The 19,028-nt window shown below is 34.0% G+C and overlaps 1 protein-coding gene across 1 annotated transcript in view; it reads right to left on the minus strand.

Annotated features, from left to right (window-relative positions):
• Positions 1–19,028, minus strand: part of ZCWPW2 (zinc finger CW-type and PWWP domain containing 2) — a 135,652-nt gene that overhangs the window by 36,181 nt on the left and 80,443 nt on the right. The window contains exon 4 of the mRNA XM_034993411.1: positions 11,877–11,991. Within this exon, the coding sequence (XP_034849302.1) occupies positions 11,877–11,991 (115 nt within the window). The remainder of the gene's footprint in view (positions 1–11,876; positions 11,992–19,028) is intronic.

Here is a 19,028-nt window from a genome sequence, read left to right on the forward strand (position 1 = left end):
CTACTTGAACATCCACTCCATGCCAGACATGGGATAAAGACTTTACATAGACAATATCTTATTTAAACTTCATGATAATCTTGCAAAGTATGTAGTCCATCACCATTTCACAGCCAAGAAAGTTGAGGCTAAGTACCATGCCTGAGGCCATGCAGTGGGGCCAGACCCATCTGATGGCAAGTCTCTAATCTTTATGTCTGCTGCCTCCATGTGGGATCCCTATGTAACACTCAACAAAAAAGAGGACTACAACCAAATAGAATACAGAAAATTATTTTAAGATTTTATTTTGATATATGCAAACCTGTGTGTGAATTAGTAAAAATTACTGGCAATAACAATTAATAATTGGATTTTTATGGGTTCAATGTTGAATCCCAATTACATGAATTGTACATAAATATTTACTCATACATTTGTTTTATTAACCTTAATATTATGGTAATGAAAAACGAATAGAGCTATGGACATTAGTATTAAGGTTTTAGGATTACATTTAATGTTAAAGAAGAACACATAGAAATTAAATTTATCGGGGCGCCTGGGTGGCTCAGTCGTTAAGCGTCTTCCTTCGGCTCAGGTCATGATCCCAGGGTCCTGGGATCGAGCCCCGCATTGGGCTCCCTGCTCCATGGGAAGCCTGCTTCTCCCTCTCCCTCTCCCACTCCCCCTGCTTGTATTCCTTATCTCTCTGTCTCTCTCTCTGTCAAATAAATAAATAAAATTTTTTAAAAAAGAAAAAAGAAATTAAATTTATCAATATAGGACTATAATTCACAATGAACATGTAAAACTAACAAAAAGAATAAATATCCATGAATATAAGAGTATATAAATGCTTGCTATCTAAAAGCAAACTTTGCAGTAAGAAACAAATTATTGGCATAAAACACAGAAATCCAGAGAAGCAGGTTATTATATTTATACTTATAATTAGCTGGCCACATATAAATTGCCCTCTTTCCTATGTTCAGCTGTGTGCTTGGAATAATCCCTTCCTCTGGAATACCCTTTTTCTTCCCACTGATGAATTTACAAGACCACTCACCATCACAGATGATTCCTCCACCTAGGAGAAATAACCATCTCTGTTGCAAAACCACAGCATCCCAGGACACAGAACTTTCCTCCTTGTATTATGGTTAGTTCTATATATGTCTAAGCACTCTGCAAAACTAGAATGTGCCTTAAAGACAGGGACCATGTTTTATATAAAGTAGGTGCTCAATATTTTTTTAATAATTAAAAATGTACATGTATTTTATTCAAAATCTTATATGGATCTGAAATATACATTTTACTTGAACAAACTAATATAATTTATTGGTTAAAATACATATAATATTTACATGGTATAAGTTACTATGCTAGACAGTGTAAGGTATAAAACACTGTATATGTTCTCAGGCCTTTAGTTTCTTTATTGATAAACCAGGAGTAATTAATTATTATCTTATTGGTATATTATGAGATTCAAATAATAGAATTTATATAAAGTTCCTAAAACAATGTCTGGTAGCTAATAGATTATCAACAATGTTCTCTTTCATTTTAGCTAATAAAGACATTCTAGGGATGTGTGTATGTGTGTTTGCGCGTGAGAGAGAGAGACAGAGAGAGAGAGCTAATCTTTGGAATACTAGTGAAAATAGTTTAGTGATGACACATTTTACTACTGTATCATCTTGTTAAGTGATTCTATCATTCTCCCATTTAAATAATTTGTTTTAGTCTTTTTAACATAGTTGGAAATAAACTGATAAGTAATGATAAAAGAGCAAAGATTATTGAAATTCCATAATTATTTCAAATTTCTAAAAGGGCCCTGATGATAATTACAAGATAGAATAAATTCTATTGTATCTAAAATTTTTTTCTCTTTTCTCTTTTGAAAATCGCTAATAACAATAAAAGCCATGATGAAATATCAACCTGTACCCATAGTTAAAACTGCACAAAAAGGAAACTCAAAAACTAAAACTGGATCCAATGGACCCTGATCATATACTGAGAGTTAATAAAAAAAGAATACAAATTCTCCTCAACATATACATCATTCTTATGTAAAATTTCCAGTAGGGAGACAATTGCGAACAGAAATAGCCAAACTGCTGTTCAAGGAACTTTTTATGTTGAAAAGTTGCACAACCTGGTGCAACATAGAAGTGTTTTGGGGAGTATCAACAACGACTCTGATTTTCAAAGGGATTTGCCAAAGGGAGAAAGTCTGATGTAATGCTGAGAAACATTACAATCATTAGCAATTTTTCTATTAATAACAGTAAATCCATGTTCAACTTCAACATTAAACACTTTCTAAGAGCTGAATTTTCCCTAGTGAGAAAAGTTTAATTTCCTCCCTTCAGAAATCTCTGCATGTAGGGACCCTCACACAGAGTGAAAAGCAGTTAACAGGAAATGTAGATTTGGATAATTAAAAGGGCCTTTACTCCACTTCTGGGCTATATCCACATCATAGTTTTAAAGTGCGAAAGAGGAGTGGCAGGTAGAAAATGAAAATGTTCCAAGTCAATAGAGGTGGTTATGCCTCATGACTCATAACAGATGTTAAAAATTTTTTATTTATAAGCATTTTAGAGAGGAGTACAAATATTAACATAAATCAATGGCTTCTTTTTTTTTTAAGACATATATTTTTAAAGCCCGTCCATTTATGGCCTCAGAAAATCTGTCAGTCTATGCTTCTTTAGAAATGACAGCTGAAAGAAAGCATTTTCTTAAAAAGGTAGAGGATAGGTCCAGTTTCCTATCTGGCATGTAAAGAGCTTAGAAGTCACATTCCATCCTCACAACAAATAAAAAGCTGAACAAATTGAAAATCAATAACTCTTCTTAGATCCCTTAGAGAAGTGAGGTCACAGGGCAAACCACTGCCCCCAAATTTGGAGAGACAGGTGAATACAAAGAATCACAACTTAATGGAGCAGAAACCTTCACAGGAACTAGCGCTGGGGTAGGAACACCTGAACTGTAATTGACGAATTGCTGGAGCCTCAGTGTGAACAAGCTGAGAGAGAGAAATTCTAGGGGGACCCAGTCATGCAGGAGGCAAGCACACTTTTGTTGAGTTTACCTACACGAGCTCTATCAGGTTCTCACAGTGAAGACTGGAGAAAAATACCTTTGTGCTTCCTCAGTGGAGGAAAAAAAAAGTAACCATTTTGAAATATGCCAGGGCATTCAGTTCTTAGCAGTTTGCCCTCAAGATAAACTATTTTACCAGAGCCTCACCTATTGTGGTTTTTTTAGAGCCTAACCAATTAGCGGGAAGGGAACAAATCTAAAAAGAATGAGAAGCACTTGTGCAGCTCAAAGCCCAGGACTGAGACCTAAGCATAGAGCTAGAGACTGCCCTCCCTAGCCCCACATGCCTTACCACTACACTACTAAAGGCCTATTTACCACAGTTCCTTCTACCTGGTACATCATGTTTGCCTTTCTGCAAAAAATTACGAGGCATACTAAAAGGCAAAAACAATTTGAAGTGACAGAGTAAGCATCAAAAACAGACCTATATATGTCAGAGATGTTGGATGATCAGACTGTGAATTTAAAACAACTATGTTGAATATACTAAGGCTCTAGTGTTAAAAGTAGGCAACATTCAGGAACAAATGGGTACTGGAAGCAGAGAGATGGAAATTTTTTTTTTAAAGATTTTATTTATTTGAGAGAGAGAGCGAGCTTGAGCACAAGTGGGGTGGGAGCAGAGGTGGAAAGAGAGGGAGAAGCAACCTCCCCATTGAACAGGGAGCCCAATGTGGGGCTCTATTTCAGGACCCTGAGACCATGACCCAAGCCAAAGGCAGACGCTTAACTGACTGAGCCACCCAGGTGCCCCAGAGAGATAGAAATTCTAAGAAATAATAATAAAAAAAGAAATGCTGGAGTTTAAAAATGCTGTAACAGAAATGAAAAATACCTTTGATAGTTTCATCAGTAGACTGGACACAGCTGAGGAAAGAATCTGTGTGCTTGATGATGTATTAATAGAAACTTCTAAAACTGAAAAGCAAAGAGAAAAAAAGACTGGAAAAAAAACCAGAATATTCAAGATCTATGGGAAATCCACAAAAGGATAATATATGTGTAATGGAAATACAAGAAGGAGAAGAAATAGACAAAGGAACAGAGAGATATTTGAAGCAATAATGACTGAGACATTCCCCCAAATCAATGTCAGACACCAAATCAAGATCGAGGAAGCCCAGAGAACAATAAGCAGGATAAAAGCTAAAGATAGAAAATCAAAGATAAAGTAAAATTGTTGAAAGAAGCCTGGTGGTAGGAGGTGCCTTATCAATAAAGGAGCAAAGACAAGAATTTCATTCAATTCCGCTCAGAAACCATGCAAGCAAGAGGAGAGTGGAGTGAAATAATTAGTGGTAAGAGAAAAAACACCAAATTACAATTCTGTCCTTCAAAAATAAACGGTTATATACTTGAGAGAATTGGAGAAATTGATTTGTTACCAGTAGACTTACACTGCAAGAAATATTAAAAGAGAAGGAAAATGATGTAGAGCAGAAACTTGGATTGACATAAAGAAAGGAAGAGCATCAGAGAATGGCTAAGTGAAGGTAAAATATAAACTTTAAATTGTCTTATTCTTTAACTGAAAACAATTTGTTCAAAATAATAATAGCAACAATATGTTCAATTTAGGAAAACCATTTTCCTAAAACTTTTATTCCCTAAAAAAAGTTAAAAAGAAAGCATAATTGATATGCTAAGAGAGGAAATAAAATCATATAAAATACTCAATTAAAACCAAAAAGGTGGAGGAAAAAACCCACAAAAAGGTGAGGTGACTAGGTGGCTCAGTCGGTTAAGTATATGACTCCTGATTTTGGCTCAGGTCATGATCCCTGGGTTGTGATATCAGGCTCCATGCTTAAGATTCTCTCTTTCCCTCTCCCTCTGCCTCTCCACCCCTGTCTCTCTCTCCGCCTCTAAACAAACAAACAAACAAAAACACAAAAGGCAGAAAAAGTGAAAGAAAAAGGAACAAAGAAAAAGGAAAACAGATAGAAAACAGTAACACATATGGTAGCTATTAATCCAACTCTATCAATAACCACTTTAAATTTCAATGGTCTAAATATACCAATTAAAAAACAAAGACTGTCAGAGTGGAGTGATTATATGCTGTCTAAAAAAACCAAAATAAAACTCAGTTTAAAATATAAAGATACATAGGGGCATCTGGGTGGCTCAGATGGTTGGGCATCTGCCTTCGGCTCAGGTCATGATCCCAGGGTCCTGGGATTGAATCCCACATCGGGCCCCTGGCTCAGCGGGGACCTTGCTTCTCCCTGTCCGTCTCCACCTGCTCATGCTCTCTCTCTGTATCTCTGTGTCTCAATGAATAAATAAAATCTTAAAAAATATATATATATAAAGACACATAGAGGTTAAAAGTAAAAAGATACAGAAGGATATACCATGTTAACACCAATCAAAATAAAGCTATTTTAATAGGAGTAGCTACATTAATTTCTTTTTTTTCACATAAAGAATCATTTTAATAGGTGTGTTAAATATGAAGTTATTGTCAAATATTAAGTTACATCTTACTAAGATATACAATTTCTGCATTTTCTGCTTTGTCATTTGATTTCTTAATGAACAGACCAACAAGAATCTTTGTATTAGGAGTAGCTACATTAATTTCAGACAGAGCTGGCTTCAGAGCAAGGAAAGTTATCAGGGATAAAGAGGAGCATTACCTAATAACAAAGTCATCATTACTCCAGGAAGACATAATGATTATTAATACGAATGTGTCTAACAACACAGTGTCAAGGCATGTAACACAAAAATTGACAGAACTCAAGGAGAAATAGATGAACTCACTATTATAATTGGAAACTTCAGCAGAAATGAACAGGTCCAGCAAGCAGAAAATCACTAATGACATGAAGTAGTTCCCCTGTATCTGTGGGGGATATGTTCCAAGACCCCCAGTGGATGCCTGAAACCATGGATAGTAATAAACCCCTATATGTACTGTTTTTCCTATACATACATAGTTATGATAAAGTTTAATTTACAAATTAGGCAGAGATTAACAATAACTAATGAAAAGAACAATTATAACAATATACTGTAACAAAAGTTATGTGAATGTGGTCCCTTACTCTCTCAAAATATCTTATTGTACTATACTCATCCTTCTTGTTAAGATGTGACATAAAATGCCTACATGATGAGATGAAGTGAGGCAAATGACACGAGCATTGTGACATAGAATTAGACTACTATTGACCTTCCAACAATCCATCAAAGGAGGATCATCTGCTTCCAGACCATGGCTGACCACGAATAACTGAAGCCATGGAAAGCAAAAGTGCAGATAAAAGGAAACTACTGTAGTTGAACTCAACACCATGAATCAACTGAATATAATCTACATCTATAGACTACTTCATCCAGCAACAGCAGAATATACATTCTTCTCATGCTCACTTGGAACATTTACCAAGATAGACTATGTTCTGGGCCATAAAATATACCCTAACTCATTTTTAAAAATAGATATCATATAATAGTTTGCTCTCAGACCACAGTAGAATTAAACTAGAATTGAAAAACTGAGATAACTAGAAAACCCCCAAATACTTGGAGATTAAACAACGCATTCCAAAATAGCATATAGGTCAAAGAAGAAATCTTAAGAGAAAATTTAAAATATTTTGAACTAAATGAAAATGAAAATACAATTTATCAAAATTTGTAAGACACAGTGAAAGCAGTACTTAGAGGGGAATTTATAAATGCAAATATCATGAAAGAACAAAGACCTAAAATCAATAAGCTAAGTTTCCATCTTAGGAAACTAGAAAAGGAAAAGCAAGTTAAATATGAAGTAAACACAAGAAATAAAAATTAGAGCAGAAATCATTAAAATAAAAAACAGGAAATTAATAGAGGAAATAAAACCAAAAACTGTTTCTTTAAAAAGATCAATAAAATCAAGAAGACTCTAGCCAGTCTGAGGAAAAAAGAGAGAAAACTATCAAAAATGAAAGAGAGGGCATCATTACAGATCCCAAGATATTAAAAGGATAATAAGAAATGCTGTGAATAACTATGCCCACAAATCTGATACCCTAGATGAAATGGACCAATTCCTTAAAAGACACAATCTGCCAAAAGTCACACAAGAATAAACAATTTATATCTTTTTATAAAATTGAATCAGTATAATAACCTTCCAAAACAGAAAGCATGAAGCCCAGATAGGTTCATTGGTGATTTTTATCAAACATTTAAGGAACAAACTATACCAATTCTCTATAAACTCTTCCAGAAGATAGAAGCAGAGGGAATACTTCCTAATTCATTCACCCAAGCCAGTATACCAAAACCACAAAAAGTACAAGAAAACTACAGACCGATTTCTCTCATGAATATAGATGCAAAAATCCTCAATAAAATATTACAAATTAAATCCAACAATGTATAAAAAGAATTATATACCATAAACAAGTGAGGTTTATCTGAGGTATACAAGGCTGATTCAATATTCAAAATCAATTAATGTAATCTGTCACATCAACAGGTTAAAAAAGTCACATGATCAGATCAATAGATGCACATAAAGCACTTGACAAAATCTAACACCCATTCATGATAAAAACTCTCAGCAAACTAGGAATAGAGGGAAATTTCCTCAATTTGATAAGGAGAATCTACAAAAATCCTACAGCTAACATCATACTTAATGATGAGAAACTCAAAGCTTTCCCACTAAGACTAGGAATAAGTCAAAGATGTTCCCACCTCACCACTCTTTAATTTTGTACTGAAACTCCTAGCTAATGCAATAAGAAAAAAAAAGAAAGGAAATGAAAGGTATAGATTGAGAAGAAACAAAACTATGATGACATGATTATCTATGTAGAAAATCCAAAAAAGAATTAAAAAAATACTCCTGGAACAAATAAGTGATTATAGCAAGGTTGCAGAGCACAAGGTTAACACACAAAAGTCAATCAGTTTCCTATTTACCAGCAATGAAAAAGTAGGATTTGAAATTAAAGACACATTACCATTTACACTAGTACCCCCAAAGTGAAATACTTCAGGAAAATTTAACAAAATATGGGCAAGATTATATGAAGAAAACTACAAAACTCTGATGAACAAAATCAAAGACCTAAACAAATCTGGGTATTTTCCATATTTATGGATGAGAAGATTCAGTATTGTCAAGATGTCAGTTCTTCCCCACTTGATCTATAGATTCAGTGCAATCTCAATGAAAATCCCAACAAGTTATTTTGTGGATATCAACAAACTCAATCTAAAGATCATATGACGAGGCAAAGATGCAGAATAGCCAACACAATATTGAAGGACAAAGTCAGAGGACTTGGCCCTACCTGACTTTAATACTTATTCTAAAGCTACAACAATCATGGCAGTGTAATATTGGGAAAAGAATGAAAAAAACCAGATCAGTGGAACAGAATAGAGAGCTCAGAAACAGACCCAATAAATATAGTCAACTGATATTTTACAAAAGAACAAAGACAATATAATGGAGAAAAGATGGTTTTTCAACAAATGGTGTTGAACAAATAGATATCTACATGTCACAAAAATGGATCTAGATATAGACCTTGCACGTTTCACAAAAATTAACTCAAAATCACATATCTAAATGAAAAATGTAAAACTATAAAATTCCTAGAGGGTAACATAGGAGAAAATGTAGATGACCTAGGGTATGCAGATGACGTTAGATATAGCATCAAAAGCAAGATCCATGAAAGAAATAATAAGCTGGACTTCATTAAAATTAAAATTTCCACTCTGCAAAGAATATTATCAAGTGAATGAGAAGATAATCCAGAGTGGGAAAAGGTATTTACAAAATAAATGACAAAGGACTGTTATCTGAAATATACAAAGAACTCTTTTTTTTTTTTTTTGCTTCTCTCTCTTTTTTTTTTTTTCCAGATTTTATTTAAATTCTAGTTAGTTAACATACAGTGCAATATTGATATCAGGAGTAGAATTCAGTGATTCATCATTTATGTACAACACCCAGTGCTCATCATAACAGGTGCCCTCATTAATCCCCATCACCCATCTGCCCATCTCCCACCCACCTCCCTCTATCAACCCTCAGTTTGTTCTCTATCGTTAAGAGTCTCTTATGGTTTGTTTCCCTCCCTCTCTCATTTTCCCCCCTCCCATATATTCATCTGTATTGTTTCTTAAATTCCACATATGATTGAGATCATATGATAGTTGTCTTTCTCTGACTGACTTATTTTGCTTAGCATAACATGCTCTAGTTCCATCCACATCGCTGCAAATAACAGGATTTCATTCTTTTTGATGGCTGAGTAATAGTCCCTTGTAGATATACACCACATCTTCTTTAGTCATTCATTAGTAGATGCACATTTGGGCTCTTTCCATAGTTTGGCTATTGTTGGTAATGCTGCTATAAAGATACAAAGAACTCTTAAAACTCAACAATAAGAAAATAAACAATTGAATTAAAAAGCAGGCAGTGAACAGACACCTCTCCAAAGAAGATTTATAGATGGCAAATAAGCATATGAAAGGATGTTCATCATCATACTTCATTAGAGAACTGCAAATGAAAACATCAGTGAGGTACCACTGCAGACCTAATAGAATGGCCCAAATCCAGAATACTGACAACACCAAATGTTGACAAGTATGTGGAGCAATAGGAACTGTCATTCATTTCTGGTGGGAATGAAAAAATGATGCAGCTACTTTGGAAGATAGTTTGGCAGTTTCTCATAAAAGTAAACATACCCTTACCATATGAAATGGGTCTGTATTTTTTACATATCATTTACTGACCTTGCAGATTTCAACAATGAAAGAGCTGCATCAAACGTAATAGTGTGCCAATTTCTGTAGGGTAGGAAGAATTTAGGCCAAGAAATTACTAGTCTTTATTTCTGGGTTGGAAGAAGACATTTTGGGTTAAAGAAATCCTCAAAGTTGCTGGGATGAAATAAGTTGTTTGCCTCTAAGCTACTCACCTTTTGTAAAATATCTGAATAATGGCTAATAACCTCTCAAAGTTACTTTTGAACACAGTAAGAAGCTGAATATGTACTAGAATTCACCCTGGAAGCTAAGGAAGGATTACAGTGCCTATTTTGGAGATAGTAAAGAGTAAGTATGAAGTGAGTGAGCCTATTATGGCAAAGACTGAATTCCTGTGTCTTTGTACCCCTCCATTCTGGCTCCTTTGGGGACAAGAATCTCTTTAGGCATAGGACTCTCTATAATCAGACTGAATTACATCAAATTCTGCATGCAAAAGTCAGCAGGCTTTCAACAAGAAAATGGTCTACTGCAAAACCAATGAGAAAAAACCCCTCTCCATAGTCTCTGGACAAGCAAGAATGCCAAAGGACACAGACATAAATACGCAGCACATACGACAGAGACATAGTTCCATATTTATTGAAAGAGTGTGTCTACTGCTAATGTGAAATGGCTATAATATAACTTTAAAAAATAACTGAGTATATTATTTCAAGACACGAATATTAAAAACACTAAAAAACCCGAAATACTTCAAAGTTTATTTTGGTTACACAAGAAAAACATACACTCCGTGACAAGAATAAAATTGTATTTGTGACAATACAGTGACTTCAACCTTTACTGATAATAAACAGAGACATTATATTTTCAGCCCAAGGAATAAAATCACATTTACGGTAATAAATGTCTCTTTTCCCAGTCTCAAAGTAAACCAGAGTAATGTGCTTGTCATTCTTTTCCACTCTTTTAAAATCTACTTATTTCCTTTAAAATCTAAACTTAGGTAGCTGGGTTAATATTTAAATTTTTCTCAAATAAAATATTTTCACATCTAGGTTTTAAAAATATATATATATTATATTCCATGAAGAAAAAGATGTCACTCTTAAAATTCAGTCAGCACTAAAAGGCCAGATCCTCCCATAATCTATTTTGAAACTTAAGATGATCATTTTAGTAATTAAGATGATAATTATTATCACTAAGAACATATTTAAGTTTATTGAAAACCATTTTTTTAAAGATTTTATTTATTTATTTGACACAGAGAGAGAACAAGTAAGGGGAGTAGCAGAGGCAGAGGGAGAAGCAGGCTTCCTGCCGAGCAGGGAGCCCAATGCAGGGCTCAATCCCAGGACCCTGGGATCATGACCTGAGCCAAAGGCAGACACTTAACGACTGAGCCACCAGGCACCCCGAAAATCATTATTTTTATGTGACAACCTTATTCAGAATTAAAAATGTGTCCTACCTACTATAATCCCTATGATGAATTCATTTAAAAAGCTATCTATAAACCATAATATTTATGATTCAAGAGCACTTTCTTTGAAAATGACCTGAAATCTTACCATATTTTTTCACCTCATTAAAAAAGTTGAAGATTGTTTTTATCTCTGCCTTGAATTTCTTTAAAAATAAAACATTTTGAAAAATACTTTGTTCTGAAAGAATGCAGCATATGCAAGTGAAAGTTTCACCCCAGAAATATATTTTAAGGCCACAGCTTCTAATTTTGAAATATATACTTTGAAATACACAAGAGAACTTAACGTAGATAGTCTAAAGGTAAAGAAGATGATAGAAGCATTTAAATAGAATGTATGTTTAGTCACTAAAACAGTTTCAAAGGGGAAAATACATACTATTAATCCATATAAAAATTTTTTCAGGGGACAACGATATATTATATTCTTATGAAGGGAAAAAGAGATTTTTTTTTAAATGTGCAAATGTATTTTGGAAAGCATGCATCTGAATAAATCCTCATTTTGGGGTGGTAAAGAATAATAAAGTTCATATACCCTGTTTGGATAGGCGGCATATTTCCAGTCTTTGCTCATGAGAATATCCATAGAGGAAGTAGGCTTCTTGTAGTGCACTTTTATACCATTTCTTTTTTTTCTTACATTTTTCTGGCTAAAGAAACACAGAAAAATAATAAGACTCATTTCTAAATATATAATTTTGTTTTAATATCTACTTGATTTAGCTGTTGAGCTGGAATTAATCTGACTTAAGCATTATACCATATATTAGACTTTGGTATATGATTATTATTTTATTATTTTAGAGTATACCAAAGTTGGGGAAATCTTGTACATTAAAAGTCAAAGGGTCAGATTCTTGATTCACTTAGATAATATTTTAATATGATTCATCTCACACTTTAAAAACTTAAAAAAGTCCACCAAAGTAACAAGTCAGTATTAATATATCTTGTTAGAATAATTTGATTCTCTATTAAGAGCAATGATAGTGAAGTGGTAAAAAGTGAAAAGCCAAATTTCTTACTGTAAGAAAATTAATTCTATTCACATCCAGTTTTGGTGTTATGACAGGCAGGTGACATATTCATACAAGTCCCTTAAACTTTTACCCCAATTTCTTCATCTGTAAAATGTGGATAACAGTATATACGTCATAAAGTTTCATGAGTATTAAATGAAATAATAGATAGCAGTTTTCTGGCATAGTATGCACTCAATAAATGTTATTCTACTTGAATTCAGTACTTTTTCTACATATAAATTAATTTTAAAAATATTTTGAAAAGAAAAACAAGAGTAAAAGAATCTCTATGTTAAAAATGACAACTGGCTCAATAATTTTTCCAATGTTATCTTAGAATTTGCCTAAAATTAAAAGATTTTATTTTTAAGTAATCTCTATACCCAATCTGGCTGGGGCTTGAACTTACAACCCCAAGATCAAGAGCTGCATGCTCTACTGACTGAGTGAACCAGGCACCCAGAATTTGCCTAAAAAGTTTTTTATAATGCTTTTAAATGTTACAGTTTATAAAATGCATACCACCATTTTCTTCCTGGAAATTTTACCATCAAAAAGAATACAGGTTTTTGGGCACCTGGGTGGCTCAGTTGGTTAAGCGACTGCCTTCAGCTCAGGTCATGATCCCAGGGTCCTGGGATCGAGTCCCGCATCGGGCTCCCTGCTCTGCGGGGAGCCTGCTTCTCCCTCTCCCACCCCCCCTGCTTGTGTTCTCTCTCTCGCTGTGTCTCTCTCTGTCAAATAAATAAAATCTTTAAAAAAAAAGAATATAGGTTTTTATTCTATAATCCTGTATTTACCACTTGCATATAATGATCATATCTTTATCTCAGATATAGAATTCACTCTTTATATAGAAATGTAAATCTATGTAACACCTATATTCAGTTCATTCAGAGAATGAAACTGTCTATATATTTATTTATTTTTATTTTTATTTTATTTAAATATTTTATTTATTTGACAGAAACACAGTGAGAGAGGGAACACAAGCAGGGGGGGGTGGGAGAGGGAGAAGCAGGCTTCCCGCGGAGCAGGGAGCCCGATGCGGGGCTCGATCCCAGGACCCTGGGATCATAACCTGAGCCGAAGGCACACACTTAATGACTTAGCCACCCAGGCACCCCGAAACTGTCTATATATTTAAAGCTCTTTTCAAACTCCACCTTATTCTTGGAATCCCCAAATTAATATAAGCTATGTGTTCCCATTACACTTAATATTTTCTTTTAATCATTTACTACATTCTGACTTGTATTATAATTATTTGTATTCATAACTGCCCCCACCCCACCATAAAATGAAAGGTCCTGAAGATAGAGGCAATAAATAGTATTTCATCTTTGTGTCCTCCACAGTACCCATTTGCCTAATCTCATTGTGTATCATGTAAGCATTCAGAAAGTGGTTGTTAAATTGCATGTTGTTCTGGACACTGATTTATTTGATATAAAAGCAGTCAAACAATATAATCAAACAAAAATCTATTTTTTTTAAATCTACTTTTGTGCACAGAGTATTTAAATTTTATTCATTAATTTCATAGAAAAAGATGAAAAGATAGGTAGATACAATTCAAAAAACGTGAGAAACTATAAGAATATCTAAGCTAGTATCCGCAGATTTAAGATAATTCTTACCACTTAAATGTTATAATGATGCTAAATAAGAAATTAGTAAAAAATAGCCTAGAAACTGATATGGCACTAAACAATTGAAGTTAAGGAAGTTTCTTCAGAAAAACCAATAGAAGTTTCTTCAGAAAAACCAATACTGTAGACAGCTAAAGTAAACTTTGGTGAGTTTGGGGAACTAAAACACTTTTTAAAAAAATCTGTGTCTGGGATTCTTTGAGAATTTATCAGTAAGTATGTGCCATCTAGTGGTGATACAATTAAACATCTTCAAAGAAAAAAATTAAGACTTTATAAAGAATTTTGAATTCTGGAATTAGGCTCAGCTATGCATTGTATTTTTCAACTAAAGAAATGATAGGTGCATATCCTAAAGTGTAGACTGTGCCTCCCTACCCATCTCTGGTATTGTTTCTCCCACAGGTACCCATTATTACCAGTTTCTTTTATAGTCTTTCAGAGATGGTTATGCATCTACAAACATTTATATCATTTATATAAATATAGCACATTTTATAGAGTGTTGTGAATAGTTATATATACTTCTGGGTTTTTCAATTTGTCTTGCAGATTGCTTCATTTATTGATTGATTCAACATATTCTAAACCCTTGGGATCTATCATTGAAGAAAAAAAGCTTACATTGATTCTAGGCAGTGTAACAGACAATCGATAATAAGCATAATAAATCAATAAAGCCTACAATATGTTATAAGAGGTTATAAGTTCTATGTAATAAAGAAAATTTAAGGCTATAAAGTAGTCAGGGTAACTCTCATGAAAAGGTGACATTTGAGCAAAAACCTGATAGAGGCCAGGGAGTTAGCCACATAGCTATCCCAAGAAAGAGTACTCCAAGCAGAGAAGAAAATACTCTAAGATGGGAGAATACAAGTGTATTTAAGATGTTTGAAGAAGCCAAGCTGGCTGAGGCTGAATGAAGAAGGCAAGTGATAGGGAATGAGGTCACAAAATTAACAGGGGCCAGATCATGGAGGTCCTTTCAGGCCATTGTAGGGAATTTGTCTTTTATTCTGAGTAAAATGGGAGCCATTCCACAGGTCTGAGCAAGAATAACATTTGATTTGATTCAATGTTTTAAAACAATCATTGATTGTTTTGACCAGAATAGACTATACAGGGGCATGCAGATATAAAACGACTAGCTACTGCAATAATCTAGGCAAGAAATTATGGTGGTGTCGACCAGGATAGCAGCAGCCACTGTGGTAAAAAGTGGTAGGATTCTGTACATAATATGAAGGTAGAGCAAAAGGAATTTTTGCTCAACTGAAAACTGGTTGTGAGAGAAAGAGAGGATGACTCTTAAGGCTTTTGGACTGAGCTAGTAGAAGGATAAAATTTGCTGTCTATAGAGAAGAAGGCTGTCAAGGAAGTGAGACTTGTGGGGGAAGATCAAGAGTTTAGATATGTTGAGTATGAGATGTCTATTGTGACATCCAAGTGGGGATACTGAGGAGGACTGTGGTAAGGGAATTCAGAAGAGAGAATGGAACTGCAGATAAAATTTAGGAATCATCCACACACATAGTATTTAAAGCCAAAAAATTGGATGAGATAACTAAAGGAATGAGGAAATAGATGTACATATATCCACACATGTGCTATATATGTACCATTATTTATTTGACAAATGCTCTAATAATGAACATTTAGGTTATTTTTAATACTATGCAATTTGAAACAATGTTGTAATAAAAAAATTTGTCCATATGTCACTTTGTCCATGTGAAAGTGTACTGAGGAATAAATTCCTAGATGTTGAATTTCAAGGTTTGAAGTATGTATATTTTAAATTTTGGAAGTTATTGTGAATTCACTCTTGAATGAGGTGGTCACAATTTACAATGCCATAAACAGTATGTTTCCTCACATCCTGGAAAACACTTCTGTTACCAAACTTTTAGATCTTTGTCAATATTTTAAGGGAAATATGGTATTTCTTTTTTATTATCATTTTCATTTCTTAAATTTAGTAATTATGAGAAATTTTTAATATTTTTCCAGCTTTGAGATATTGACATATAACTATGTAAATTTAAGAGCACAACATAATAATTGGATACATGTCATTACCAAAATAGGGTTAGTTACTACCGCTATAAACTCATATAACTTTTGTGTGCGTGTATGTAGTGGGAACATCTAAAATCTACTTTTTTTGCAAGTCTATAATACAGTAATATTAACTTTAGTCTCCATGCTGTACATTAGATCCCGCAACTCATTCATCAATTTTTCACATTTTTAAAAAGCATTTTTCTTTTCTATGGAATGATTGTTCAAGTCCTGTGTTCATATTATATTGGTCTTTTTCTTAATGGTTTATAAGAGAATTTTATAAATTAAAAAAGTAATACTTTGCTACATTTATTGCAAATATCTTCTCCTGTTGACAGTTTATCTTTTAGATATTTGTATTGTCATTTTTGTTTATTTAAATCTTTCATCCTTCTAGCACTAATTTGGATGCAAGGTATGACATATAGCTTCTACTTTATTTTTTTTCCCAAGTAGCTAGCTATTTGTGCCCATAGAATTTATTAAATAATACAACTTTAATTATTTGAATATAACCTTCACCACTAACTATATTTCCAAGTACTCTGGAGTCTGTTTTTGGAGTTTATATTGTTATCTTTATCTGTTGAATCACTATTAGTACCGAACTGCTTTTTTTTTTAAAGATTTTTTATTTATTTATTTGAGAGAGAGAGACACAGCGAGAGAGGGAACACAAGTAGGGGGAGTGGGAGAGGGAGAAGCAGGCTTCCCTTGGAGCAGGGAGCCCGATGCGGGGCTTGATCCCAGGACCCTGGGATCATGACCTGAGCCAAAGGCAGACACTTAACAACTGAGCCACCCAGGCGCCCCCCCCCCCCGGCTTTTTTTTTTTAACCGAACTGCTTTAACTACTGGAACTTTATTGTAATTTTATATTTTATAGGTCTAACTCCCTCTTCTATATTTAATTTTCCTGTGCATTTTAGCACTCATCTTAAGTCCTTTTTAAAAATTGAGATTGCTTTAAAATTAATTTAGGGAGAATTGACATTGTTCCACATTAAATTTTCTAAACCAAGAAGAGGATTGTATCTTTCCATTTACTTAGGTTTTATTTTCTGCCTCTTAGTAGCCAAGTTTTATTCATATAGCTTTTACACATGCTTCTTAAGCTTTTTCCAGTGTATTATATATGTTTTGTTGCTATTATAAATGGGAACTTTTATCCCTTCATATTTTCACACTGGTTACCTCTCTATAGTAATTTTATAACTGCCATATAACTGAATTTTCTTATTGTTTATAATAGTTTTTTGATTTGAGTTCCATGGTTTTTCCAGGTAAACAATCATCTACTAATAAAAGTAATTTTGCTCTTTTTCTTTCCTTTATGTGTACTTTTGCTTCTTTCTTTGGCTAACTGCATTAGCAATTCTACCAGGACAATTACATAATAATAGTAACCTTATATACTTTTAAAAACCCAAATTTCCTACCTGAACAACCAATGTCTTCTCTAATTAAAATAAAACTCTAATTAAAACATTCAACTTTTCAGTTGAATGAGTTTGTGTACTTTTCAAGACATGCTAAAGTGATTCACAGTTACTTAAATAGAAATCTTCTGCAGAAGCTACCAAAAAAATGTTTATTTGTTATCATCTTCATAAACTAAGCTGTTTAAGACATTATCATGTTTCAACTGGAATATGCCAAGGAAAGGCATATAGTAATTACTAGGGCAAAGTTTGTGAAGGATGAATGAACATCATACTTGAATGAATTATAGTAATAACATTGTGATTAGGTTCAATTTAAAAATACTATAGTATTTAATGAGATAAATGTTCAACTTGAAGGTTTACATTTTGGACAAAATTCAGCAAAGGATACAATGCTGTCTTGAATAAACCCAAACTAAGGCAAAAACTATTGTCCCCCCACCCCGCTTTTTTTAAGAAATAAAACCTTTTTTTTTTTTTAACAAAAATTATCTCTTAAAGGCATGAAAACATTTACATTGACCATTTCGGCCAAAAGTCAAGTAAGATAATTAAGTTTAGATTTAACAAGGAATTGTTCAAAACCAAATGGTATTGAAAATAAGATTCAAACTCAAGCAGAAAATAACTGCCATTCAAACTCACTCTATCAACTGGAATCTGGAGGTTTCTTAACCCTTGACTGAAACCTACTGCAGCTCTTGTGACTTTCCTTGTAACTTTCAGATAATAAAATGTCCCAGAGTTATTTAGTCCCCTGAAATTCAAAAACTAAAATGTCTACTCGCACATTAAGAGATAAATTCTAAACTCCATCTTAAGTTAGAGCTACTCTCCTTCACAAGCTAGGAGCATACTTCAGGCTCAAGCGGTCCTCCTTTTCCTCTATGTGCTTTTCTCTCTCTCCCCACATCTTCAGGGTTCTCTGGGATTGAAAAGATTCGGTGTGGAGAACGGAAAAGAAATTGCAAAAAAAAATGTTTTTGGCTGCTACCACAACAATTTGGGGTTGGTGCTTTCTCATTTTAAAGTGTTTTTTATTATGGAGTGCCTTGTGGGTTTTTGGAGAATGTTTTCTACCAATTAGGAACAGCTCCCTTTGACAGAGGAGGTCTTTCTTTCAACTGGTTGCTTGCAATCTCCCACCCCATTACCAATTTTCTGCATTGTTCTGCCTAGATTGCAAAGGAGCAGAAAGCCATCTTGGGTGGGGACCCTTCTAAAATGACCCCCGATTCTTTTTCCCAGGTTGCCTACATCATTGCTCCCCAAACCATGGGAATGCTGGCCATTCTCAGTGCCTTTAGCTCTTTTCACTCCCGCCAGACCTGATAACCAGATACTCTCGCTCTGTAGGTTCTTCAGAGGAAAGCTGGATGTCAGTATGCTATGTTGCTCAGGCTTCAGAGTACAACATCAAGCTCTCAAAAAATCCCTCATACAGGAAAATCAGCATCTTTCCTTTTCCCAAGATGGAGAGTGTGGAGGTGTAGGGAAAATGCCA

The sequence above is a fragment of the Mirounga leonina genome, unplaced genomic scaffold, assembly GCF_011800145.1.
Source record: "Mirounga leonina isolate KUSES-001 unplaced genomic scaffold, KU_Mleo_1.0 Mir_115, whole genome shotgun sequence".
Classification (NCBI taxonomy): domain Eukaryota; kingdom Metazoa; phylum Chordata; class Mammalia; order Carnivora; family Phocidae; genus Mirounga; species Mirounga leonina.